General features: G+C 47.8%; 1 protein-coding gene across 1 annotated transcript in view; it reads left to right on the top strand.

The window, feature by feature from the left end:
- Positions 1 to 4,044: 4,044 nt before the first annotated feature.
- Positions 4,045 to 26,710, top strand: part of Trpc3 (transient receptor potential cation channel subfamily C member 3) — a 41,198-nt gene continuing 18,532 nt past the window's right edge. Inside the window, exons 1-5 of the mRNA XM_026411749.2 lie at positions 4,045 to 4,812; positions 11,397 to 11,582; positions 20,758 to 20,922; positions 23,395 to 23,611; positions 24,759 to 24,992. Of these exons, the coding sequence (XP_026267534.2) occupies positions 4,045 to 4,812; positions 11,397 to 11,582; positions 20,758 to 20,922; positions 23,395 to 23,611; positions 24,759 to 24,992 (1,570 nt within the window). The remainder of the gene's footprint in view (positions 4,813 to 11,396; positions 11,583 to 20,757; positions 20,923 to 23,394; positions 23,612 to 24,758; positions 24,993 to 26,710) is intronic.

The following is a 26,710-nucleotide window of genomic DNA, read 5'->3' as shown; positions in this document are numbered from 1 at the left end:
TGTTCCCTCTGATGGTGTGGGGCAGAGAGTCCCCAGTGAGACACCAAAATACTTCTCAGAAAGAACTTCTCATCTGCTTAACGGTTTGGCAAAAAGCATGAAAAATAAAACTTTTTTCGCCTTAAAATGTGTGGCCAGTGCAAGTCATCTCTGCTGTCAAAGTAAAACACCTCAGGCAGGTGGCTGGACCAGCCTCGTCCTCTCCGCAGCCCGGGAGCCTGGGAGTCTGGGAGCAGGGTGCTGGCATGGTCAGGTTCTGGTGAGATGTGCCCATGGCGGCCTTCTCCGTGTGTCCCCGTGTGCAGGGTGGAGCACCCCTCCCTGTTAGTGGGCGCCGGCCCCACCGTGAGAGCCTCATCTGTGACCTCAGCCAGGCTGACACCCCCACAGAGGCCCTGTTCCCAAGTACCATCTCATCAGGGCTTGGCGCTGGCCCTCTGGAGGGACGCAGTTCAGGGCATCGCAGTCAGAGTGCAGTCGTCCCCAGGGGCCCTGGGAAGGGCTGGTACGTGGTCCTGAGGAGCCCCTGACCCGAGGCTGGGCCTCCAGGGCTTTGAGCAGGAGAAGTCCCGCGGAAGGCTCTCTCCCGGTGCAGGAGGAGTGAACCACCGCGTGGGGCCTGGAGGGGACATTCCTGGGAAAGCCATCAGGATGCCCACATCGCGGAGCGCAGCGTCCTCCCAGGAACCCGTTTCTTTCTTATCTCTCCTGCTAGAAGAGCCGAGGGCAGCCGTGGTCGTCCAATCCAGAGTCATGAAGCCTAAGTCGGTTCTGTAAGCAACGTGGAGAGAGCAGGGGCAGGGGACGTGGACTTCCTGAGGGGTGGGGAGAGGGAGGAGGACCAGTGCAAGGAGGCAGCTCTTCCATTGTGAAATCACAGTGTGACTCGCTCTGGTTGAGAACTCTGGCTTCACACTTAACTCAGTGTAAGAATCTTTAAAAACAGAATGAAAATGACTCATGTGACCCGAGTTGTGTAGTATTAAGGTCACACATTTCAGTTCGAATATACAGTGTGCACGTCCTAAGATAAGAATAAATGGCAAGAAAAAAAGTTCAAATACTAAGAAATGTCATACACAATGTGAGGTCCACAGTAATGGGATGGCTCTGCCTGGGAGTCCTGGGAGACAAGTAGATCTCAGCTGCTCTCAGACACACCCCCAAGGTCAACCATGTGAGCTGGTGGATAGGCTAGCTTGCTTCCCTCTGGTACCTGCATGCTGTGTGTATCTCCATGCTGTGTGTATCCATCTTCTATACCTTGAATATACACAATGAAAGTTTTATTTCAAAAAATTTTAAGTACTAAGAAATGCTAAAAAAAAAAAAAAAGTATGAAACAGTCTTTTCCAAGTGTTCTCAGATCAGTCTCTTAGAGAAGTTGTGGGGTTTTATGGGTGAGTTTTCTTTGTAGACAACAGTCATTAAACTAGAAAGCCATTCCATAAGGCTTTGACTCTTTAGTATGAGTTTTTTCCCCCACAAAAATAACCCATCTGAGTATAGATTGGAATTCTGCAGTTCTGTATCCTCCATATATGTATTCTCCCTATTGACTTATTCTGATACTCATAGTTAATACTAATGTATTATCAATGACAAGTACTAAATTAGTCTTTTATACAACATGAAAATCCTAGCCATTCAGCTATTCAGTTCATAGCTGAATACTAAAACTATTAACCCAACAAAGTCAGTACCATTCATGGTAATAAAACATACTTATTTTAATAATATTTAAAAGTTTTGTTTAAAACAAAACTTTTAAATATTAGAGTTTTAAATATTTAGGGTTTGATGTTGAAACAAAGTTTTCTGTACGGTTCAGTGAAGGCCATTTCCAGTTCTTGCCTGCTTGGAAATCTTCATTATGTCAACACATATCAGCAGCCCCATTAGTCTCCTAGTTCCACCTACCATGCACCCCGTTTCACGCCATGCTCCCCCATCCCACACATCCATACTCTGCTGTAACAGCCAGCATACACCCAGCTGCAGAAAGATTGTAATGTAGTGCCAGAAAATACGTGCCTGTATTTAAAACATTTCTGATCATTAAAGGATTCAAAGAAAAGTTTAAAAAGAATTTAATACAAATATTTTAATACAAACATTCAAGCTACAATTAAAACTATTCAAAAAACACGAGAGGGTTTAAGTGAAAGATGGAATTCCCTGTCCACTAGGGCTCCCTGTTCACTGCCCATGGCCCCATGGCCCCATTGGGTTCAAAGCTTCTTGTGCTGCTTTCTAGAGAGCGCCATAAATACAGTATATGTATATGTGTGTGTGTGCACATGTACAGATGTGAACTTATAAGTGAGTGTACATATTTAATTCTAAGAGCTGTGGACAGTGAGGACAGTGCCACTCTGCACTCTCTGTCCTGGGATAGATTCACAAGCCTCCCTGGGGTCCTCTCTGGTGTCATCTGGAGCCCAGGTTGGCCTTGGTTTCGATTTAGAAACCTTCCACAGAGTGGAGAGCTGCTGGGGACTGGTACCCTCTCTGGTCTACCTGCTGAGGAGGCTGCCCAGCCTAGATGTCCTCCTCCAGGCTCCAGGGAGGCCAGTGGCCTCCCAGGGACTTCTCAGCCCTAATTCTATAAATATGATTTTCTCAATGGAAGGAGGTATTTCTGGAATGTATTGTCAAAATAAAGCATTTTCCTTTCCAGCCACTTTTCAAAAGACAGCAATGTGAGGGGGGAAATGCTTTATCTGGTTCCTTTTGGTGCAACTCATACCCCCCCTCCCCCTGCCAAAAAATAAATAAAACACACACACGCACACACACACACACACACAAAAAAAAAAAACGACTTTTAAAGGAAAGTTATCTTGAGTGCTTCAGTCAGCAGAATGCTGGGACTGGGAAAAGGTAAAGACATGGATTTGCACGATCATTGTGCAATCTTCAATGGCCACTAAACACTGCACCAATCATTAAGGTATTCTAGATGATCACAATGTAAAATTATATTATTTATTTAGCATCGTTTTTCAGAGACACATAATTTCTTTTAAAAAGCTTTTAGCTTTTCATTCATAAGCTTATGAGCAAAATCCAGAGAACTTGATAAATTTTCATTTACACGTGTAGTGAGGAAGCACAAGGGAATGAAATTATTTACCCAACCTCATAAAAAAATTGATGTAAACGCAAGTCCCTGCACACATCAATTAATGACATGGCTTTTATAATGCAGTCAAATCTTACCTAATGAGGTTGGCATTAGCATTTCAGAGCACATTATTCTAGATGTTCAGTTAGTACCTAGATACTTTATTCTCAAAGTAATACTAGGGAACTTTAAAACATAAATCAAACCATATCCTATTAGTTCAAAAGTGCAAATATATAGGTAATTAAACAATTCTCATAACAGGACAATTACTTTCAGCAAAGTAAATCCGAATCCATACTTGAATTTATATTTGCTAAATCTTGATTAGGTCATTGAAAAGACAAACCCTGTGATTTATTTGGAGGGAGAGGGGGAGGTCCCCTTAAGAGAAAAAATTAAAACCAATATCTCACAAGATGGATGCTTGGCCTAAGTGCCAATCTCTGTGTGTGTGTGTGTGTATGGGGGGTGGAGAGAGAGAGGAGAAAGACATTTTCCATTAAAAGTAGGAGCTGTGCGTGGAGAGGGTCGCTGTGCCCTGACGCATGAGTACACGAGCTTCTTCAGTGTCCCCAAGCCTGGTGCCTGGTGCCAAGCACCTGCAGCCTCTATTTCCAAGACTTTAAGAGGAGGAGATGGTTACTGCCACAGGGCAGGCTGGCTGAACCCCGGCTGTGCCAGGGTCACCGGAGCGGTGGGTGGCTGGTGGGAGTGGTCTTCAGCGTCATTCCATCAGAACAGCATTTTCTGGGGACAGGAGCTGTTCCCTGAAGGGCTCCCTGCCGCCCGGGCGTCCAGCTGCTCCTTGTGGCTGCGTCCTTAGAGCCGGCCTGGCGGGGCCCGGGCCCGGGTCTGGTGCGCGGCGACCCTGCGAGCCCTGGTCCCACAGCTGTTCTGTCCTTGCGCCTAGGTCCATGGAGGGGAGCCCGTCCCTGAGGCGCATGACGGTGATGCGCGAGAAGGGCCGGCGCCAGGCTGTCCGCGGCCCGGCCTTCATGTTCAACGACCGGGGCACCAGCCTCACGGCTGAGGAGGAGCGCTTCCTCGACGCCGCCGAGTACGGCAACATCCCCGTGGTGCGCAAGATGCTGGAGGAGTCCCGGACGCTGAACGTCAACTGCGTGGACTACATGGGCCAGAACGCGCTGCAGCTGGCTGTGGGCAACGAGCACCTGGAGGTGACCGAGCTGCTGCTCAAGAAGGAGAACCTGGCGCGCATCGGCGATGCGCTGCTGCTGGCCATCAGCAAGGGCTACGTGCGCATCGTGGAGGCCATCCTCAACCACCCCGGCTTCGCGGCCAGCGAGCGCCTGACCCTGAGCCCCTGCGAGCAGGAGCTGCAGGACGACGACTTCTATGCCTACGACGAGGACGGCACGCGCTTCTCGCCGGACATCACCCCCATCATCCTGGCCGCGCACTGCCAGAAGTACGAGGTGGTGCACATGCTGCTGCTGAAGGGCGCGCGCATCGAGCGGCCGCACGACTACTTCTGCAAGTGCGGGGACTGCACCGAGAAGCAGCGGCACGACTCCTTCAGCCACTCGCGCTCGCGGATCAACGCCTACAAGGGGCTGGCCAGCCCGGCCTACCTGTCCTTGTCCAGCGAGGACCCGGTGCTCACGGCCCTGGAGCTCAGCAACGAGCTGGCCAAGCTGGCCAACATCGAGAAAGAGTTCAAGGTGAGCCCTGTGCGCCCGGCTGCTCCCTGGGCTGTCCACACTAGGCGCCAGAAGCTCTAGAATGGGTTTCACCTAGTGGATCTTAGGTCACCAGGGATTGGGAGCACCCTGCAGTGTTGATGTGATGATTTTCCCCTTGTCAATGATAGTGCTGTGATATTCGCTTTGGGGATGGGTATATTCTGAATCCGAGCTACAAGTTTGGTATCCCTCTGTGTTCTGGGTAAACGTTAAATAAAACTCAAGACTTCTCCATCCCCTTTTACCAAATAAGATTTGGTGTGACCTTCCCTCTCCCCAGTTCTTCCTCTTGTCTTGCAGTTAGTGTCCGGTGACACCCAACACAGAAGTAGTTATTAGCTTTTTGGTTTGTTTTTATTCGGGGGTAGGGATGGGGATGCCTGGTCCCTGGAGGAGCTGCAGGACCAGGTCCATGATGGGAGTGGACGCTCCTATTCCTTCCCTCTGCAGTGATATTAGTTTTGAAAGCCCTGTTAATGGGCACAAGTGTTTTGATAGCCCTTTACAATCAAAGATCAAGAGGATGATATAAAACACTATTAAAATCATTTCGTTAATGTGACTAATGCCTCTCCCTGAATTCCACAAATGTATATTCAGAGGGTGAGACATAGATGTCAGGTCAACGCAGAAACCCAAGGACACCCAAATGGGTTGCCTTAATGGATTTTGTTGTTGTTGTTAATGAGTGAACATTTTTATTCCGCTTTAATGGACTTTTTAAGTGAGTGAACTTTTTTCTGGACCTAATTTCCAGTCAAGCAGTATTATTTTTATAAAGATTATATATTAGTGAGAGACTTTTTTTCTCAATGCTGCATCCTCCTATGCATTTTGAATGGTTCTAGCTGTTAAACTCTAGGGCTAAAGTGTATTTCGTACTTCTGGTAAAAATCAGTCAAACTCTTGAGCAGTTCTTGTCTCCCACTTTTCACCTAAGAAGATGCAGGCATCAATTCCTTGAATGATTTTCTGGGCACCGTGTTAATTTTTTGGTTTAGTGTTGTGGTATCAAATCACAGGAAGAGTGGTTTGTCTGTCTTTCAAATCTTAATATCATTTTTCACATATAAGTGAGATTTATTCAATGTAACTAACAACATGATTCAGGTTAAGGAAAAACTGTTTTCCTCTGGGGTTCCAAGAAAATGGTGGGAGAGTGGTTTTCTCCCCTGCTTTCCAAACACCAAATTCCCTACCTATTCATCAGACCTTGCTAGACCTCCTGGTGGAGATCTAGCCTTAAGATGATCTTGTTAATTCATTCAATTTTTTTTCCTGATGCAAAAGCTAGACATAATTATTGTAAAAATCTTTTCAGAAAACATGGGAAAATATGAAGAAGAAAATTAGTATCACTTTATATCTAGTCCCTTTGAAGACATTTATTATGTGGTAATTGAAAAGATTAATTTCCTTGGATCCAAGATAAAAGTCTTTTAGATAGAATTCAGGTTGAAAAATTTCAAAATTTCAAACTGGCTAGAGAGGGTAGAAAAACATTTGGGTAAAATGCTTCTAAATATCGGGGGTTTTGTTTTGTTTTGAGACAATAATTGAAACATAATTCTGAATTTGCTTATTATCCACCATTTCAAAAGCACCACGAACCTTGTTTTTAGTTTGCTTGATGTATATTGAAAGTCTGCAGAAGAAATTCTACAGACAGGATTATTTTGAAAGATTCTGTAATTTACTAAAGGTGGCCATGTTTGCAGTTTTCCCAGGGAAGTCACGCAGAGAAGCAATGGCAGGCGTTTGTTAGTCCCGGTTTCCCCCGAAGCTGGCTAAGTCCATATCAGTGATGCTGGGACTCCACTCGGATGGAAGAGTCGCTGCTGATAACCTGTCAGGTGCAGCAGCCCACGGGGACAAGCGCAGGGAGTCCCAGAGGACAGCCATGGGGCGGCCACACACTGAGAATGGGCCAGTGTCCCCAAATCTCCAGTTCCTTTTCTCCTTGCATGGCAAGCGGGTGTAGCCTGACCCCCTCTGAGCCTGGGAGGACTGTCCTTCCTGCGGTCAGAGCCTCCCAAGACTGCCAGGCTCCCTGCCCTGATGGAGGCGCGGTTCCTCCCCTGCACCCCGTCCTCACTGTTCCCTTCTCATCTGCTCTCCCGCTGCCCCTGTGCCCTCCCATCCCGGGCGCCGGGCATCTGTCAGGGCTTTAGACAGAAAGAGAAGCTGGTGCTTTCCCAGCCTGACCCAGACTCTCTGAGCTCTGAAAGGGCAGTGCGAGCGAAGCTCTTCCTGGGGAAAGCAGGTAACCTAATTTGCCCTGTTCTGCCGTGTTCGCAATCCTCTCTCCGCAGGGACTTTGAGTACCAGCCTTGGAATGGAAAAATAGATATCGTGTTCCCTGGTGAAAACGTGGTGATTTTCCCCTTCTCAGACACCTATGCCTATTTCATCTTATTAATGGTCTGTAATAGCTCATGTCTCACCTCTCAAATTGCCTTCCTGTAGGTGCTTTGGAGGAGATTCTCAGCCACTGTGCAGTTTCCAAAGTTCCTTGAGGGCTGCAATCCGCAGGGTGTCAAAAACACATGAAGGTCATTACCTGCAGAGGTCGCGCATTCTAGGACATAGATTTAGATAGATTAACAGAGGACAGCCCAGTGACAGGTTATTAAAGAAGTATTTTAGATGTGCAAATGCTGTCTGAAGCTATTCTAAGAAACAGAATATCAGACAGGAGGGTTCTGGGTCTAATTGGCCACATGTCAGTGACAAGGAAGTCAGCCATCTATTAAACAGTGAGAAAGCAAATTGAAATTTCCTAACTCTGACTGAGCGGGTGATGTACTTTTTAAATAAAAGACAAAACAAAATGACAATAACTACAAAACAAAGCCACCAGCCTTCCTGTGCCTCAGTTTGCCTCTCCTTAAAGCAGAAAGGCAGTTTCGATTTACACCACAATAAGGAGAAAGAAAATAAATATGATCTACACGCAGGGTAATGTTTGAGAGCAGGAGGATACTCAAAGAGTCATCTGCTTCCATAGTCCTCTCATTTTACAAATGAGGAAATCAAGGCTAAATCCCAGGTCCCATTTGCTAAGCCTCGATTTGAGTGTCTTAGATCCCTGTTCTAGGAATTATAGCTAGAATAATAGACCTGATAATACTGAAGCACCTCTATAGTACTTAATGTGTACCAAGCACTTAATCCTTATAATACTTGTAGAAGGCAGGATTATTCTCATCAGAGAGAGCAAGTAAATTCCACCAGAGTACACAGCAGGTCAGTGGTAGAAGCAGGGTTTGAGTCCAGGAGTCTGACTTCAGGTTCTAAGGAAAGCCAAGCTTAATCACTACACCTCCTCCCTCTTTTGCTGTTAGAGAAAGGACCCTGGAGAACCAAGCCTGCTTAGAGTTGAATTTAGTTTTCCTCTTCAGGACAGAAAGGGATTGGAATGGAGATTAGACCATATAAATTGAAAGAAGTAGAGCTGAGTGTTGATGAAGACTGAGCTCTGCAGTCACTGCTTTGGCTTGAGCAGGTCCCGGGGTTTGCAGCGCCTGCCCTGTACTGTGCCGTGAGTCCCTCTGCCAACTGGAGGGCCATGGTAATGGAAAAGCAGCACTGTGAAGACCATTGAGCAAAGCTAAAGAGAGGAATGTCTTAGAAATTGTAACCAATCATGATCTGAGCTGCGAAGCCACGCGGCAGGACCTCAGAGTGGGATGAGCAGTCAGCATAGGCTTCATGGATGCCCTTCTGGGAACTGATGGCAGGTGCTGAGTTAGACAGAGCTGTCTGCCTTCCTGAGGGCTCCCAGTAGCTCTTAGAAATGGTGCCCCATGATGGCAGTGAAGGAGATTCCCATTAGCTGGTCCTGGTGGTGCACGCCTGTAGCCCTGGTATTCGAGAGTCTGACACATGGGTTGCTTGCGCCCAAGAGTCAAGAGTTTCAGGTCAATCTGGGCAATGCAAGGAGACCTCAGGTCAAACAGACAAAAAGAGAGAGAAGAGGAGGAGGACAAAGGCAGGAAGGAGGGAAGGGCGGACCATCCTCTCCGGCTATGATTGTTTTCTGCACTTTGTTATGAAAACAAAACATTGTCCTTGCAACTTGCATAATTACTAACTTTTTGTTTCTTGACTGACCTTTCGGTGAATGTGAAAAAAATTTACACAGCTTTACTTAAAACTGGACACTTTTCAGATTATGATTTTAAAGGTAATGAGTCAGCATTTGGGTATCACTGCAAAAGCCAAGTGCTGAGCTTTCTTCCAAACCTGGGAAGCAGCCTCTTTTATTTCTGATCGGTGGAGAAATGGCCATCCTATGTTTTACAAATCTTACAGAACGGTCTGAACTGAAGAGTAACATGAGAAAATTCCATCTAAAAAGACTGTATTAAAAAGGGAGCTTTCTATGGAAACAGGCATGGATTTAATACTTCTGTGTGCTATAATAAAATATTTCATTAGTCTTCAGGAATGGAGGGCAGATGGATGTTTAACTGACCCTCTGCTTAGAAACCAGAGACTGGATATTTTATTAATTTTATCAGTTGCGTGGTACCAACTTGAATGGAAACCAAAGATCGAAGTTTTATTCATTGTATCTGTTCCCTTATGAGAGGAGAAGGATTAACTGTGACTGTTCCGAATCTAATCTCTGACATCAGAAATGGAAACTGTTCTAGTTGGGGCAGCCTTTGAACAATACCTCTTTCCTCTACTTTATTTTAGTTGGTGCAGTTTTGCCCATAAGATCAAGTTAAATATTTAAAGGAAGAGAATTGGAATTCTTTGTGTCTTCTTGCAAAGAATGATCTCTGGAAGCCCAGGAATTCTGCAGTGCTGAGTATTGCTGGGTTATACAGACACAAGGAGTCTCAGAATGTGTTGCAATGAGGAATTCTATTTCCCTCAAGTGTACCAAATTAAATGACTATCTGGATGGCTTCCGTAAGGGGCTAGAATTTTAGTTCACAGAGGTAGAGCTGAGGTTTCTGAAGGTGAGACACTTTCCCAAGAGATGGTCTGTGGCACCTTGACCGGAACCCAAGGCTGGAAATAGAGCTGCCTTCAGGAGGCAGCAGGGACTGCTGTGGGCGCCACTGAATATGCAAATGAAATTAAAAACTCTCAGATTATTTTTAGCAAGGTGTTAGTTCCAGTGGCCTGGAAATTTTTCTCGCAGGTATTGACTTTCTGTAACCCTTGAGATTTCAATTATGTATAATCAGGCATTTCTCTCCTAGTTCTGCTGGGAGTGATAATGTGCCTTGAAGACAAACCAGGAAGAAAACCCTCCTCATATGGTGGGAACCCATTCACTCCTTCATGTTTATCAGAAAACATTCTCAAGCATGAGCTTGGGTCAGAACCACTCACAGGTCACTGGGCCCTCCTCCATTTTCTGCATCAGGACACCTGGTACAGATCTGAGAACTGTGCTTTGAGAAGCAAACTCTCCTACAAGGCAAGGGATGGCGACCTGGACGGGGTCCTTCCACATGTAGTCCATCTTCCATGTCCAATTGCCAGTCAATAGATATAATGTTGTTTGGGCTTTAGAATAACTATTGTGTGTATAAAACAGATACAACTCTTTGATCCTTTGGTCTTTCAGCATTGCCAATTAGCCAACATCACTTAATAAGAACCAGTGAATTATAAGCACATCACTTTTTTTAAAGAAATGTAAATTTTTTTATTTTTTGTAGTGATGGTGAATCAAACCCAGGGCCTCACACATCCTAGGAAGTGCTCTGCTACACTGAGCTACATTGCCAGCTAGAATTTTTAATTGACATAATGATTTTATATATTTATGGAGTACCATGTGAAATTTTGATGTATGTGTGCAACGTGGAATGATCACATGAGCAGTTAACATATTCATCACCTCCCTTATCATTGTTTATGGTGTGATACTTGAAGTTTACTCTCAGAAATTTTGTTTTGAGGGGGTGGGTACTAGGGATTAAACTCAGGGGCACTCAACCACTGAGCCACACCCCAACCCTATTTTGTATTTTATTTAGAGACAGGGTCTCACTGAGTTACTTAGTGCCTCATCATTGCTTAGGCTGGCTTTGAACTTGGGATTCTCCTTCTCAGCCTCCTGAACCCCTGGATTACAGGTGTGCACCACTGCACCTGGCTATTCTCAGCAATTTTGAAATATTACATATTACAATAGTTACATTGTTGTAACTGTAACCACTGTGCTATGCAATAGATTTTGAAAATCCATTCTTCCTATCTAACTGAAACTTTGAACCCTTTGTTCACCATCTCTCCATTCCCTCCTCACCCCAGTTAACCATTATCTGTTCTTCACTTCCAGGGGTTGGGGGGTTTAGATTCCACATGTAAGTGAGATCGCATGCATACTGTTTTCAGAACTGTCCCAAGTCATTGGGCAGGTCATAGAGGGGAACCTAGCTAAGGAGGAGGCAACTCCAGCCCTATCTATCTCAGCAAGGCTTCTTGTCTGGGGAAGGGACACCTTTGCTAATCCACACACACTTAAACGCTTCCCGCTGGGTAAAGGGAAATCTGTTGTTTTAAGCACAACTATAAAAACCTCTTGTTTTTAGAACGACTATAGGAAGCTCTCCATGCAGTGCAAAGATTTTGTGGTGGGCGTACTGGACCTCTGCCGGGACTCGGAGGAGGTGGAGGCCATTCTGAACGGAGACCTGGAGTCTTCGGAGCCCCCGGAGGTGCACAGGCCCAGAGCGCTGAGCCGCGTCAAGCTCGCCATCAAGTATGAAGTCAAAAAGGTGAGTGGACGCTTCACCAGGACGTGGCACACCAGTGCCAGTGTCCAGGATGCTTGGGGACCATCAGAGCAGATGCCATGGACTGAAGGAATTCCTGTTACTTCGTGACAGACATTGAGTAGAGAATCCAGGTAGAGCTGCAAGATAAACGTCTAGGTTTGGATCCTTTCCACTTATTTTCCATTATGGGTCCTTGGATAAGTCATAAATCTATAAGTTTCAGATTCCTCATATAAAAGGAGGACATTCCCCGTTATGTGTCTCAGGGTTTTGGTGGGATTTAAAAGGATGAAGATATGCAAAACATTCTGGCAACTGTTGCAATTTCAATGCAATTAATACTAGTATCTGTAGCTTGTATACATGTAAGTATAATCACTGTGCTATGCAATGGATTTCGAAAATCCATTCCTCCTGTCTAACTGAAGCTTTGAACCCTTTAATCACCATCTCTTCATTCCCTCTGCACCCTAGTTAACCACTTGTTCTTCACTTCCAGGAGTTGGGGGGTTTAGATTCCACGTATAAGAGAGATCGCATGCCTACTCTTTTCAGAGCTGTCCCATGTCGTTGGTACTATTACATTGACAACAGGCTGGGGAACTCACATGTAAGGTACTATTACATTTTTTCTCATCCTAATCTTTGCAGCAAGACTATGTTATTATTTATTTTACTATAAAATAGCTAAGATAGATGATGAGGTTTCTGTTGTTCTGGAAAACTGAAGGTCACTGACTTAAATGACATGTCCAAGGTCCAGAGCTATGGAGTTGGTCATATAAGTATGAGAAATTGAAAGTATGATTATTTTTATTCTATTGCAGAAAAACTGTTAGGTATATTTATAAAACTGTTAGGTATATATATTTTATTTATTTCTAAAACTGTTAGGGATATATATTAAATAAATAGATAATTAGATAATAAAGTATTAGATAATTCATGAAAATAGTAGTTGCAGTATTTTTCACTATAATAAAATCATATTTATCCAGAATCTGACAGTTTATCCATGTTGTAGCTGAGGGGGTTTCTTTGTTCTGTTTTTGTTTTTTGCTGTGTGTGCTTTAAATGGAGCTGACAGATCATGAAGACGTTAGCTATTATTAGAACAGACAGAGATCTGGTTTCCTGATCAGGTCAATGACCAGCACGGCTTCTGTCCTTTCTGCAGAGTGGCATGGGGCTTAGGAGGACAGGCATCGGAGCCACCCTGCAGGACTCAAGGCCTGATGTTGCCATGGGTTCCCCGAGTGGCCAGTGGCAAGTCGCCTGGCCATCTAGGCTCGATCTGCTGGTCAGGAAAGTGGGGACCATAACAGTGACTAACATTCAGGTGTTTGATGGTTGGTTACAGCAGATACAGGGTACTACACGGTGTTTGCTCAATAAGCATTAACTAATAACATTTCTCCATTATGAAAATTCCTGCTCAAAGTGAATGACCTTTAGGCAAGATCAGTCACTAAAGACATGTTTCGGGTCCCTTGTGCTGGTTCCAGTCCTTGGTATCAGACGTAGCCGATTTTAGCAGGAAACCATGGGTGTTAGGAAGCTCACAGAACCAGAAGGAAAGGTGGAACTAAGCTGGGCTTCTAGAAACTTCACTGGAACTGACCTGGACAGGGAGTTCCTGTGGCCCCAACAGAACGATTCTGCGGCTGAGCAGACAGCAGCTCCTGCACCGCGGAAAGGACGCTGTGAGTCCCCCAGCCTGTTGTCAAAGGGCCCTTGCAAGTCACACCAGCAGGAGCTCTTGGCAGCAGGTGAGGACGGGGCAGTCTCCCTGTACCCTCGTGGACACACACAGGTGTGCACACACATGCACAACACAACCACAGTGTGGAGAGCTTCTGCATGTGCCACTCTGTGGATTCTGTTCAGACATTAATGACAAATCTCCCTTTCCTTAACAAGACAGTCAGATGTGAAGGTTCTCAGCAAAGATCAAAGCAAAATAACTTTTCATGGAAATTATCAGTTGCAAGGTAATTCAGTTGGCTTGACCGCCCTCTTCTCAGCGCATCCTTGCTAGTTGAGGTTTCACTATGTTGGGGGAAAAGATAATTTCAACAAGATTGATAGTAAGCTGTTTTTAGAAAGTTGTCTGGACACGTCTTCACGGAGCTTGCAATATGTGGTCCTTCCGTTTGGCACCTGAGAGTAGAGAATTGATTCTGCTTGTCTCTGGTTTTTTATCATGGCTGTGGAGTGTCGTGTTGGCAGAGACAGCTCGTCTGCAGATGCACTCCTGTTAACCACGCTGTCTTGCAGAGTGATTGTCCTTCTGCATGTTAATTTTAAGCAAATTGGTGCATAGGTCACAATGTGTGAGGTGTCATTAATAGTAAATTTGCTAACAGTCAACCACCAGGAAACAAACAAACAAACAAAAAGTATTTAGAACTGAAAGGTGACTTAGCCCTTCGTAAGCATTTCTGTTCTGTTTGTTTTATGCCCTAAGGAATATTGAAGCCTTTGGTTTGGAATCTTCACTCAATAACAGTGTATAAGAACTTCATTCTAGCTAGGCATGGTGACACACCTATAATCCCAGCTGTCCTGGAGGGTCATAAGTTCAAGGCCAACCTCAGCAACTTACTGAGACCCCCCTCTGGAAATTAAAAACAGAACACCTGGAGGTGTAGATCCTGGGTTCAGTCACCGTCCTGGGGGGCTCTGTCCTGGAATCCCAGCACCGCCCCAGCTCTCCCTTTCCTCTGCTGTCTCGGAGGCGGGCTGCACTCTGCACTCCCCGCTCCCATCTCCACCCCAGCCACGGGGAAGAGCATCACCCCTTCCACTCTGCCACTTCCCTCACCACCACCTCCTTACTAGTCCCCAAGCAAAGCGACCTCTAGATGATAAGGACACGTCTGCCCACTGAGGCTCAGAGCTGGTCCACGGGGCTCCCAAGTGACGTCATGCCTTAGGGCCCCCTGTCCTCAGTAGCCTCGTGAGTCCATGCTCATTCAGCCGATGTTCCACCGTGGACACTGGCTTTATTAATGGCAAGCTGTGGAGGCCGACGACTTAGGACTTCTTTCCTCTGCCACCTGCCCAAGGGCTGCTCCCTGCTTTACTCCATAAGCAGGCCATGAGCCTGGACCAGCCCCGAGCCCCCAGAGCCCAGGTCCTGCCCAGGTCCATCCATTCACTCCATCCCGGCCTCACAGAGCATCCACAGGTGATGAGCAGAATGAATACGCAGAAGGCCGGAACAGGAAATATGCGACCGTGCTTTTGACGTTTGTATGGGAAAGAAATTTCCCACATGAAGGCAAAAGAAGTCTCAAAGCAGAAACAAATGATACTGCACCCCAGAAAGATCACAGACAGAACAGGGAAGGCTGAGGTGGAGACTCCGAGGTGGTGTGCTTGTCTAGCACGTGCCAGCCCTGGTTTCCAGCCTCAGCACCACATATCAGTGAATAAATTAAGTGAAGGTACTGTGTCCAATTACAACTAAAAAATGATTTCTTTAAAAAAAAAAAAAGCAAGGGACAAACTGGGAAAAGATTTTTCTGGATTGTCACTTACAGAGGATTGGTGTTCTTAATATCCAGAGGGCGCAGAGAAATGTGTGTGGAAACGTCCAGGGCCGGGGGACCGTGAGCAAAGGCTCCCCACGTGACCCCAGGAGAGGAAGACTCAAGTTTCAGTGTTTACTAACGTGCAGACCCTGTGCTCCCTCCCTGTTATCAGAGAGCCAGAGCCACAGCTCAGGGGAAGTGGCAAGCCCGCTCACCGCGTCCTATCAGGGAGTAGATCTTGAAGGTTACTGGTCCTAGAACTATTTCTGTGGGATGTCCAAAGCAAACCCTGAGGCCAGAAGGATGATAAACATTACTGTTTACATAGATGGGCACTCTATTCCACTAAGAGCATGGAATCCAGTGAAAATGAAATTGAGTTTCTGAAAATTAACTTTTGGACAAAAGCATTAACTTTGTCCAATTTGAATAATGGACTCTGCCCCTAAAAAGGCTTTTGAGTTCCAATCCTGGCTGAACCTCGGTCCTGCTCTTCAAGTGAGCCTCAACCCCTGCCCTCCACAGGTGTGATAAGTGCCACCTGGGAAGTGTCCCAGGAGCCGGCTGCTGTGGCCGATGGCCCTGCATCATGCAGACCACTCAATCTGTGGACCTGCGAGCCTGAGAGGAAGCGTCCCCTGGCTCCTCTCCCTGGGTTCCTCTCCCTGCATAATGGGCTCAGTTTCATTGTCTGAGACTCATCTAAGGAGGGGACGTGAAGCAGTGCAGGCCTGACAGCCCCAGAGCCACCGACTCTGTGCCCTCGGCCAGGCCCAGGGGCTGCCCCCGCACCTCTCCTACCCCTGGGCTCAGGTACCCGGACAACAGCAGGCCCTCAGCCCGGTCCACAGTCTGGGAAACCTGTACAGTATAGAAGCTTTACATTTATATTTCACAACTCAATGAGCTGTAAAAAGAAGTTGTCCAGTTGTCACTCACAAGAATATTTTCTTTTAAGCTGTATGAATTGTGGCTCTATCCGTGTCACTAAAAACAAAAACAGAGTGTTCCTACCACGTTTTTACACAGCAATATGATATGTGAATATTGTGAAATCTGATTTGATGAAAAGACGGTGTAAAATGAAAATGTTTAAGTGTAAACCTATTTAATTGTTCTGTCTAGCTTGTCCTGATTGGTGGTTCAGTTTACAACCTACTAGTCATTTGGCAGGAAAAAAAAAATGTTTGTCCTAGAGTGCTGTGGTGCTTTGCTCCACCAAAAGATCGGCGTTTGCTTGGGTCAAGCATTCTTCCTTCAAATCAGAAAACCTCAAATAAGGGTATTATTTTTGTAATGACTTCAATTTGCTGGTCCACTGAAGTTGGGAAACAACATACAAATTCTATCCAGCTAGTTGTGGTGTGGAACACAGGGATATTTTTTAGAAAGTAAAATAGTTTTAAGAGATAAAGGTCAGTGCCCTATTTTGAAGTCATTGGAAAGTGAAAAACTCATCTCCTAGAGGGATTAGTTTTGTTGGTTTTTTTTCCCCTTACTTGCTAATACTATATTTGGTTTTATCTTCTGCTTTTGAAATGCCCTTTATATGCTTGTAGTAGAATTTTAAATTGTTGAGAAAAATCTATTTGCATGAACTAAAAGTAATACAGATGTCATGGAGGGTGAATTATCACAAATAAAGAGAGGGTAGAAGTAGGTGTGTAGGAAACACACCTGCTAGGCTGAGTCTTAAAGTATGACACACAGAGCAGACACTGTGATCTGGGCTGGCATCTAACAGGCTGGGAGATTTGCACTGTGTGTCCAAGTCACAGCAAGTCAGACACTGACCCTCACGTTTGCTGTGTGGTAAGGACAGGTTTCCGTCGGGGGTCTGAGGCCGTGCAACCTTTATGCAGATGTAATTCATGCCATCAAACGCATCTTCAGGTCTGAGGATTAGCAGGCAGGAAGAGGGAGAGCCACACCACAGCTTCAATGTTTCCATCCTCAGGGTTTAAAGCCTCAGAGAATCATAGTCCTTGTGCTGCTGTAACCGAATATTTGAGGCTAATTTACAGGAAGAGAGATGTCTTCCTCGGAGCTCTGGAGATAGTCCTAGATCAAGAAAGCATCCGCAGGTTCAGTTCTGGTGAGGACTGCATCCTTCAGACAGGCAGGGTCCTGACGCGGCAGAGAGTGAAGACAAGCCAGCTCACCGTGGCGCAGGAACTCTCTCTGTAAGGTTTCATTCCCTCAGGGAGGGAGGGCCCTCTCGGCCTCCTCACCTCTTAGTAGAGGGATTTCTGCTTTTGTTTTAAGAGACAGGGTCTTGTGATGTTGCGCAGCTGGCCTTGCACTCCTGAGCTGAAGGAATCCTCCTGCCTCAGCCTCCCGAGAGCTGAGGTGTGCACCCTACACCTGGTCACCTCTCAAAGCTCTCACCTCTTAAGAATATCACATGGGCAACATCCAAATTTTGGAGGAGACACATTCAAACCATAGTCAGCAGACAAGCCCCAAGGAAATTTATCCAGAAATCCCAGTGGACACAGCCCACGTGTCTCCAGACCTCACGGGTATTCTGTGCCTCACAGAAACCCCTCGACTTATTAAAAAAAAAAAAAAAGGTGCAAGGTTGTGGGGCTGGGGCCACAGCTCAGTGGTAGAGTGCTCATCTCGCACGTGTGAGGCCCTGGGTTCGGTCCTCAGCACCACGTAAAAATAAATAAAGATATTTTTAAAAAAAGAAACATGATATCCTTAAAAAAAAAAAAGGTACAAGGTTGGCTTTCCAGGTAGTGACAATCTGGTGACTTATGTGCTCAGCCTGTAGCTTTCCTTCCTGTGCCAGCCTGGCCAGCGTTACCAGGGGTGCCCTTTATTTCTGCCTGTCCAACTTCCCACAAATGCACCCCCCCAAATTCCAAGAGACGTGGACCAACATCCAAATTAACACTGTTTCATTTTAAACTCTGTGTGCCCCACGTGGAGTCCCACCTCTGTGACCACGCCTGTCCCTTGGCGAGAGCTCGCTGCGTTCCCTGGGCAGGGCCAAGCCCTCTGGGCAAGGCGGGTGCCCCCATCTTTATCTTCTTGTGCCAAGTGCCCAGCACAGTGTCTGGCTCTCAGCAAGGTCTCAGCCATTCTGATGAGTGAATGAATAATGAGATGGACATTGGGAGCTGGAGAGAGGGGTGAGAATAAGAAAATGATACAAATATAGGACCAGGGCGGGGGTGGAAATTTGGAGTTCTCATCAAGGGTCCTAAGAATCTCGTCACCTAGACCCGGGAAGTTGTCACCCTTGATTATACCCACAGATTTCTTTCTCCTTCTCCTCCTCCTCCCTCTCCTCCTCCCCCCTCCTCTTCCTTCTTTTTTCTACAGCTGAGGATGGAACCCCAACTCTGTGCACCAGTGTTCCACCACTGAGCTACACCCCAGCCCTTTTTATTTATTGAGACAGGGTCTCACTAAATTGCCAAGTCTTGCCTCCAACTTGCAATCCTCCTGCCCCAGCCTCTCTAATAGCTGGAATTACAGGCATGTGCCACCATACCCAGCACTAGACCCAGGGATTTTATCATTTTCGAATAATGACTGCAATGTTACATGAAATATTGTTTTCAAAAGGCAGAAAGTTTAAAGTGTGACAGCATCTTGGTCTGGAAAGATCTAATGAGTACTTAGCATCCGGCAAGCACTAGAGTGCATAAGGACCTCAGATCTGTATAACTGAATGAAAGGAATTTATAATAAAATGTGTCGTAGTTTGGGCCACTGTAACAAAATACCTCAGCCTGGGTGATTTATAAACAAAAGAAATGTATTTCTCACTGTTCTGGGGGCTGGAGGGGGAGCTCAGGTGCAGCAGGGTTGGGCTCTGGTGAAGGTGCTTTTCCGGGTTACAGACTGTGATCTTCTCATTTACCCACATGTGGCAGGAAGGGGACTCTTACAAGGGCACTGATCCTGCCATGAGAGCTCCACCCTCACCGAAAGCAAAATGAAAGAGAAAGAAAAAGAAACAGAGACAGACCCCATGGGTCAGCCATGCTTAGTTCCTCAGTGGAGGGCAAGTTTTCAAGAGAGAAAATGGCAGCTGGTGACAGTAGGGTCTGAGTTCCCGAGGGTTTAGTGAGACTGAATCTCAGTGAATGTGTGGGTGGGGCAGTCGGGGGACAGTTGTGAAAGTCCAGAGCCCTTGTTCTCCTCTTCTCCCTGGGGGTTCACTCACCCTCTCCTGACACCCTCACATCAGGGGTTGGACACAAACACTAAGTCCATAACATATAAATATACATTGACCATCAAACAAGAAAAGAGCAGCCTCTTGCAAGCCGTTAAACCCTCCAAACACCACTAGGTAGTGGTGTTGCAAGTAATCCAGTTGAGTATTTCAAATATCACATCTGTGTCTGCATTCCCTCCGCTCTGTCAACTGGCTCTCAAGTCCTCTTGCACGCGGCTCAGTGGCAGCTGGCAGAGCTGTCAGGCCTGCATGCCCGGAGTGGGTGCCTGCAGGCTTCAGCCAGGGGTGGCCATGCGGGGGCATCGTGCCCAGGGGTGTGGACAGCTGGGTGGCTTGAGGAACTGCCTGGGTGACAGGCACCGTTAGGGTCACTGGCCAGAACTTGATGGACGAGAAACCCTTGGCCAGTGGGACTGCGGCTGCTCTCTGCCTCTCCAAGTTCCCAGAACATTTTGTGGGTGCATCCTAACAGGTTTGTTGTTATTGCTTATTCTGGCTTTCCAGAAGACAGTGAGAATTTTATTTTATCATAGTAAAAGTCTCCTTTAAAAAAATCTGTTGGCGCTCATAGTCCGCTTTGGAATGACCTCCAGATTCGCAAGCTTGGGCATTCAAAGGAGGGCGGACCTAGCACCATGGCAGCTTTGGGGCCTGGGAGCTTTACCTTGGCCTGATATTGTGCTTCCCGGAAGAGGGCAGGTCCCTGAGAACCCCGGTGCCTCTCAACGATGCAGGCAGATGGCGTGGCGAACTCAAGTGGCAGGCTGAAGTCAGTGACACTGGTTCATTTTTCCTGAAGAGACCGTAGTCATGAAATAACTGCTGGAGATGTTGTGTTCTTCTCGCCTGTGTGGAGGAAGGCCCTGCAAGAGGGCAGGTTTCTGAAATAGAGAAATCCCGGGGATGCCAGCCCGGAGGCAGTGGGCGTGGACCCGGCCCCACCTGCAGGTCACTGGTGCTTGGCAGGTCTGGGTTTTCAGTGACAATACCTACACACTCAGGGGGCACAGCATCTCTGTGTTTTTCATACATGATGCATTTTAGGGCTGCTCGAGACATTTAAAAACACCCTCTTTCAGCAGTAGTCGACAATAAGCCAGATACCTTTTGCGTTTCCATTGGCATTGAGTGCCAGGAGCCGGCAGATGGCAGGTCGCATGCTTTCACAAAAGGAGCCAGGCGCCACTCAAACTGCTCACAGGAAGCAGTGCACGTTGGAGGGTTTCTGTCAGAAAGAACTCTGATGGAGGACAGTGTCGGTTCCACGCCTGTCTCCACATGAGCTCTGCTAACAGTCACGAAGTAGCTTCGGGAAATGGAGGGAAGGCAAAGGAGGATTCTCCGGAACCTCCAGGGCCTGGGTCTGGCACTGTCTGGGCGCACGTGGGGCCCGGCTGAGCGGTGTGTGCGGTGTGGTGACTTCTCTCTCTCCCTTCCCCAGTTTGTGGCGCACCCCAACTGCCAGCAGCAGCTCCTGACCATCTGGTACGAGAACCTCTCGGGCCTGCGGGAGCAGACGGTGGCTGTCAAGTGCCTGGTGGTGCTGGTGGTGGCCGTGGGCCTCCCGCTGCTCGCCATCGGCTACTGGATCGCCCCCTGCAGCCGGGTACTGGCCCCACACCCTCCTGTGTTGGTGCAGTGTGACCCTCTAGATGAGGAGAGAAGGGAGCTTCCCCTGGATGTTGGTTCCCTCGCGAGCACAGATCTGTGCTGCGTCTTCAGGCACAAGGCGCTCAGGCCCAGGAGTTAAGATCTCGGGTAGACAGACAGGAGAGAGAGCCCAGCGCATTCAGGCCCACACTGTTGACAGCTTCATAAGCAGAGCGTTGACCGTGCTGGAACCAGAAGGGACAGCCCCACTGTGAGAACCAAGCAGTAGGTCATCGGGGCTGGCCGGAGCCCGCGGGAGCCATCTGAGGCTGGGTCCCAAGCCCACTGAGGACGGGCTCTCGGCCTGGGACCTGAGTCGCCCCCCTAGCCCTCGGTTCCTCCAGGCACATGTGGGGTCTGTGACATCATCTGGTTTTGCTTAGGCCACCTGTCCCCTACCCTTCCTCGCCTCTCGGCCTGCTCATGAGGAGCCCTGCAGAGGGGCCTGAGAGGTCCCTGAAGGAGGCGGGAGCGGGACCCAGCCTGGCCGCGGAGTCCCGGGAGGCTGATAAGGCACTGCTGGAGGGAGGGAAGGAGCTGCTCCGAGGCCGCTCAGTCCTGCTCCGTCTTCCAGAACCTGGTTTTATTTATAATGGGGGCAGTGTCAGGCAGAACGAGTCACGGCCACTTCTAAATGGCCCTGGAAACCCGTGGGCACTCTGGCTAGACTCCCGGGCAGTCCTGCTCCAGGGCACTGTGTGTGTGTGTGTGTGTGTGTGTGTGTGTGTGTGTGTCTCTGTGTGTGTCTGTGTGTGTCTGTGTGTGTGTCTGTGTGTGTGTCTGTATGTGTGTGTCTGTGTGTGTGTGTCTGTGTGTGTGTCTGTGTGTGTGTCTGTGTGTGTGTCTGGGGGGGGGATTCCTCATTCCTCTCACCTCAGTGCTGGGCTGCCCAGGGCAGCCGAGGGCAGAAAGCTCTCATGACGGACGAAGTTCTTCTGTTCCATATTGTGGAAAAGTACTTCCTGATTCTTCAGCTACATAAACACCAAACCCTGATCCATGAGGACAGCGCCGAGGGACACCACCACCCTCCCACGGGCGTCCCTCTCTGTGGGTGATGAACTGGAGCACTCCCATGTCTCCTAGCAGCTCACCAGCTAGGACAGGACGTCAGGTTTGAAGTGGACCTCTGGGCCACTCCTCACAGGGTGGTAGTCTCTCCTGGGCAGAGGGGGTCGTGGGAGCTGAGTCATTCCTCGTGCCCCCGTGTATAGCTGCAGTGAACCACCCACCCAGGGCCCAAAGGAGACAGCAAGCGTACTCCACACCTGCCCCATTACTCAGAGAAGGGCACAGCTTCCTCTTCCCCCTTTAGGAGAAGCAGATGCTGTGGACAAGCTGCCCCGTGTGCCCTCTCCACGGCTGTGGACAGCAGTGTGACACGGCAGTGTACTCCTCTGTGTCCAGCCTAGAAGATGTGAATTCTGCCATGTGCCCTCCTGTGTCTCCAGCCCCAGCAATACTGGATGTTCTTGGTCATTTGTCGACATCAGACTGAGGCTCTGGACATTTGTTCAAAGTTCAGTCTTTCAAATGCGAACCTCAGTGCTTCTGAGGTCACAGAGCGAGTTCCAGGCAGGAGCTGGGAGTGTGGACTGGACAACTCACTTGATAAATCTACCGCATGCTCAGGAATGAGGGCCGCGGAGGCCTGGGAGGCAGGAGGGACTGCTTTTCATTTCCACTAGAACACGGGACTTTTAAGGACATCGTGTCCCAGGGGATTTTTCAGGAGTCACCTAAAAATAATTACAAACTGAACTTTAGAATAGCTTTGCACTACAGCATGATTTTCCAAACTCAGAGGATGACTTTTAATTAAGTTAACCTACTTGGAGGTTTCAATGATTGAGGTGGTAATGGATAAAATATTCATTTTGATTCTAATATTTTCTGCCTTTTCATATGATACAAGGTATAATGATTTTGAAGTATTTAGAAATGAGAACTCGAATTTACTTCTGCTGTAGTAACTATGTTTTCCAACCCCTCAGAGAGTTTTTAATGCCCTGAAGTCTACAAACTTCTAGAATTTCAGTTACAAAGCATCACAGAACCGCATAGGGCACATTCAAAGTTTCTTTCCAGCTGCAAGGACTTTGATTTCGACAAGTCTCTCTCGTGAAGAGGGAACAAGAACCGCACGCGTCCTGGGAGCCCTGGAAGTGCATCTGCCAGCGTAGTTGCCCGAGGGAAACGAGACGTTGAGAAACCATGAATCCCGAGGAGGCCTTATTAAATCACTTTTCAACCCAGGGTCTCCCTGTAAAGATTAGCTTTCACCATTATAGCTCTTCAGGAACAGAAGCAGGTCTTTAAAGTGCTCCCATTTCCTTTGTCTGTTGTCTGTATGTGAAGTGTTAAAAGTGGAAGGCACGTTTTCTAAAGTGAAATTTCTCTGTCTCCCCGCTGCCCCGTCTTGCTCCAGCTGGGGCGGGTTCTGCGGAGCCCTTTCATGAAGTTTGTGGCACACGCGGCCTCCTTCATCATCTTCCTGGGCCTGCTGGTGTTCAACGCCTCCGACAGGTTTGAAGGCATCGCCACACTGCCCAACATCACGGTCACTGACTACCCCAAACAGATCTTCAGGGTGAAGACCACTCAGTTCACGTGGACAGAGATGCTGATCATGGTCTGGGTTCTCGGTGAGGCTTTGATTTCAAGTACCCTAACTTTTACCAAAAACTAGTTGTCTAAATAATGGTCAGTTGCTGCCAAAGCTGCTATGCCTTCCCTGGTAAGGACGTCACCAGTGTCAGGTGAGCTAAGGAGCAAAATAATTGAATAACTTGGTACATGCCTATAAAAGTTATGCCTTAACTCAGAATAAGTTTTTATGATTAACTTGACCTGATTACAAATTTACCATGTTTCAGAAATCTAACTTCAATGATTGAACACAACTAAGTTAAGTTTTTAAATGTAGTTCACTGTTGTGATCAATTGAAATGCTTATGAAATAAACTGAGGACTAAAGAACCTTTATGTTGCATTTGAGAGATTTTTAGGAGTTTCCATTTTCAGGATATTGGTTACTTTGCTTTGCAGTAACCCATTTTGAGTACCTGTGTTAAAGTGAACATTTTAATAAGTGCATGTTGGAACAGGTTTGTCCACTGATCACTGATCCAAATTTTTGTCTGTTTTCTGTCTTCCATCCTGTGTGTTTCTTGGTGTCTTCTCCTTCCCTGAGTGGATGGGCTTGTTATCCCCTTCACTGGCCCCTGGTCTCAACCTGGGCCAAGTAATCATCTTAGGAACTCTGTCTTGGTGAACTCTCGGGTTCCTGTGCCCTCTCACAGGGCGACCTTGTGCCCTTCTCCCCTCGAGGCACCTCTGCCTTCAGTTTTATCCTAAGTGGCGCCTTTCTGGGGGGGTTTGTCTTGTCCCTGGGATGCTCCTGGCCCCCCCAGCATGGGGCAGAGTGGGAGTGGGGAGAGGACAGTCCGGCTTCCTGGGTGGCTGGGGAGCCCGTCATTAGAATTCCAGGTGACTGTCTCCTGCAGGGGCTCGTTTGCCCAGTCACCATGGCTTGATGGTCAGCCACTTGGATTTTTGTAGGGACACCTCTTCTTCTGTCCTCCCTGAGTCTGACCTGCCTGCTTCCTCCCTCCTCTCTGCACCTGCCGCAGGTCCCGTCTGGGTGGCCACGCGTAGAGCCCTGTCTCTGGTTCTGGCGGGGTGTGTCCTCCCGAGGGAAGCCCTTCCCCCCAGGGTGGGCCTGGGTCGGCAGGCGCCTGGCGGCAGCTTCCCCCTGAGCTTGCTCTCACGCGCACCTCGCTTCCCACGCAGGGATGATGTGGTCTGAGTGTAAGGAGCTGTGGCTGGAAGGGCCCAGGGAGTACATCCTGCAGCTGTGGAACGTGCTGGACTTTGGGATGCTCTCCATCTTCATCGCCGCCTTCACGGCCAGGCTCCTGGCCTTCCTTCAGGCGACAAAAGCCCAGCAGTACGTGGACAGCTACGTCCAAGAGAGTGACCTCAGCCAAGTGACGCTGCCGCCCGAGATACAGTACTTCACCTACGGTGAGTGGCTCGCTGCGGGAGGAAATGCCAGTCAGGAGTACGGTGGCCTCCATCCAGGATGGGCGTGTCCCGAGGCCCCCAGGGGGCTCCTGAAACTGCGGATGTATATATATATTGTCTCTTCCCACACATGAATATGCACTTACAGTAAATCTAGTAAGTAGGTCAGGCACAATGTGAGATTAATGACATTCATGATAAAATGGAATAACTATAATATATGATAATACAGTTGCTAGCATCGCTTCTCTTTCTTTGGGCGTATTATTAAATAAAATGAGGGTTTCTTGAACAATGAACACTGCAATACAGTGACAGTGGTCTGATCACCTAGACGGCTCCTAAGTCGCTGATGGGCAGGTAGCTTATGCCACATGGACACACTGGTATTCATGTCCTACAAGAGACAGAATGAGTCTGCACAGATTGAGCGGGCTGCTCAGAATGCTGTGCCATATAACACTTAAAAATGGTTTATTTGTGGAAACTTCCACTTAAAATTTTCAGATCACAGTTGACCATGAGTAACTGAAACCACATAAGCACCCCCCTTAAATAATGGACCACTTCCGTGTGTTAGTGTGAAAGGTGTGTTGCACATTTGTGGACAGTGGACGCAGCATGAGCCTTGGAATCTATGAAGCCAGATCCTCAGGGCCCAGAGTCCCCGAGGCTGTGGGTTCAAGCAAATGAGACAATGGAAGTCTAAACGGCTGTGAGAGCCACGTGAAAAAGACGTAAGCTGAGGTGCCGGGGCACTGAGGCCAAGAGAGCCGCAGCTGCGGAGACGGCAGACACACCTGGCCCAGAGTGGGGCTCTTGCCGGACTTCTCTGTCACCAAGAGCAGGGGCCCCGTGGACATCCAGGTGAAAGGCGGCGGATGACCTCTTGCCCAGCACAGACCTGTCGGGTGCTGTTTGTTCCCTTCCCTGAACTGCAGTGACAATCTTCACCTACGTGTATAAATCCAAGCCCTGCAGAGGTGGAAGCTCAGGCGTGGAGTGTGTGTTCTGCTTGGAGGATGACTGTAGAGGCAGTAGTCAGGGTTCCCTGGGGGGCGAGTCCAGGTTGGAAGGCTGGGCTCCTGCTCTCACGAGCAAGGTCTTGCAATGTGTGGAACTGAAGCGTGGTGTCTCCTGCTGTCAGCAAGGATTTTCACCCAGCCAGGACACTGGTTCAAACGAGCCAAGGATCACCATTTGCACTTAAGAATTAGTCTTTATTTGTGTGTTATCTAGGTCTTGATATTTCCATAACTTATGTGTCTTGAGTTTATCTGTGTCTATTTAATGGCTGTTGTCTCAAGGGGACTTGGTGACTGCTGGCCTTCCACCTCCTGGACAAGTGATCTGATCATGGTTTTGACTTTCCAAGTCTTGGCTTCTGCATCTCCAAGAGGCCAGCATTTGCCACACATGCTCACGGGGCAGCACGTGACAGTGACGTGCTGGGAGTGTTCAGTGAATGTTAATGCTTCTTACTGCAATGTCCACAGCGTGTCCATGCTTTTGGAAATGACCCAGTTCACACAAAATCAGCCACACAGTTCTTCACTGACCTGCTGGGGAAATGGATCTGCTGCAGACTCAGTAACCCTGAAAGGCTCATTAAGCTCTTGTTGTGAATCTGCATCCCCAATCTTTACCCTTCCTGGCCTTTTACGTCCTCTAGAAACAAGTCAGCTTGCTTGGCCGTCACCTGGCAGCACTACTGTGGT

Source organism: Urocitellus parryii, chromosome 10 (genome assembly GCF_045843805.1).
Source record: "Urocitellus parryii isolate mUroPar1 chromosome 10, mUroPar1.hap1, whole genome shotgun sequence".
Lineage (NCBI taxonomy): Eukaryota > Metazoa > Chordata > Mammalia > Rodentia > Sciuridae > Urocitellus > Urocitellus parryii.
The sequence above is the reverse complement of the archived record's forward strand: the minus strand, read 5'-3'. Positions and strand labels throughout refer to the sequence as shown.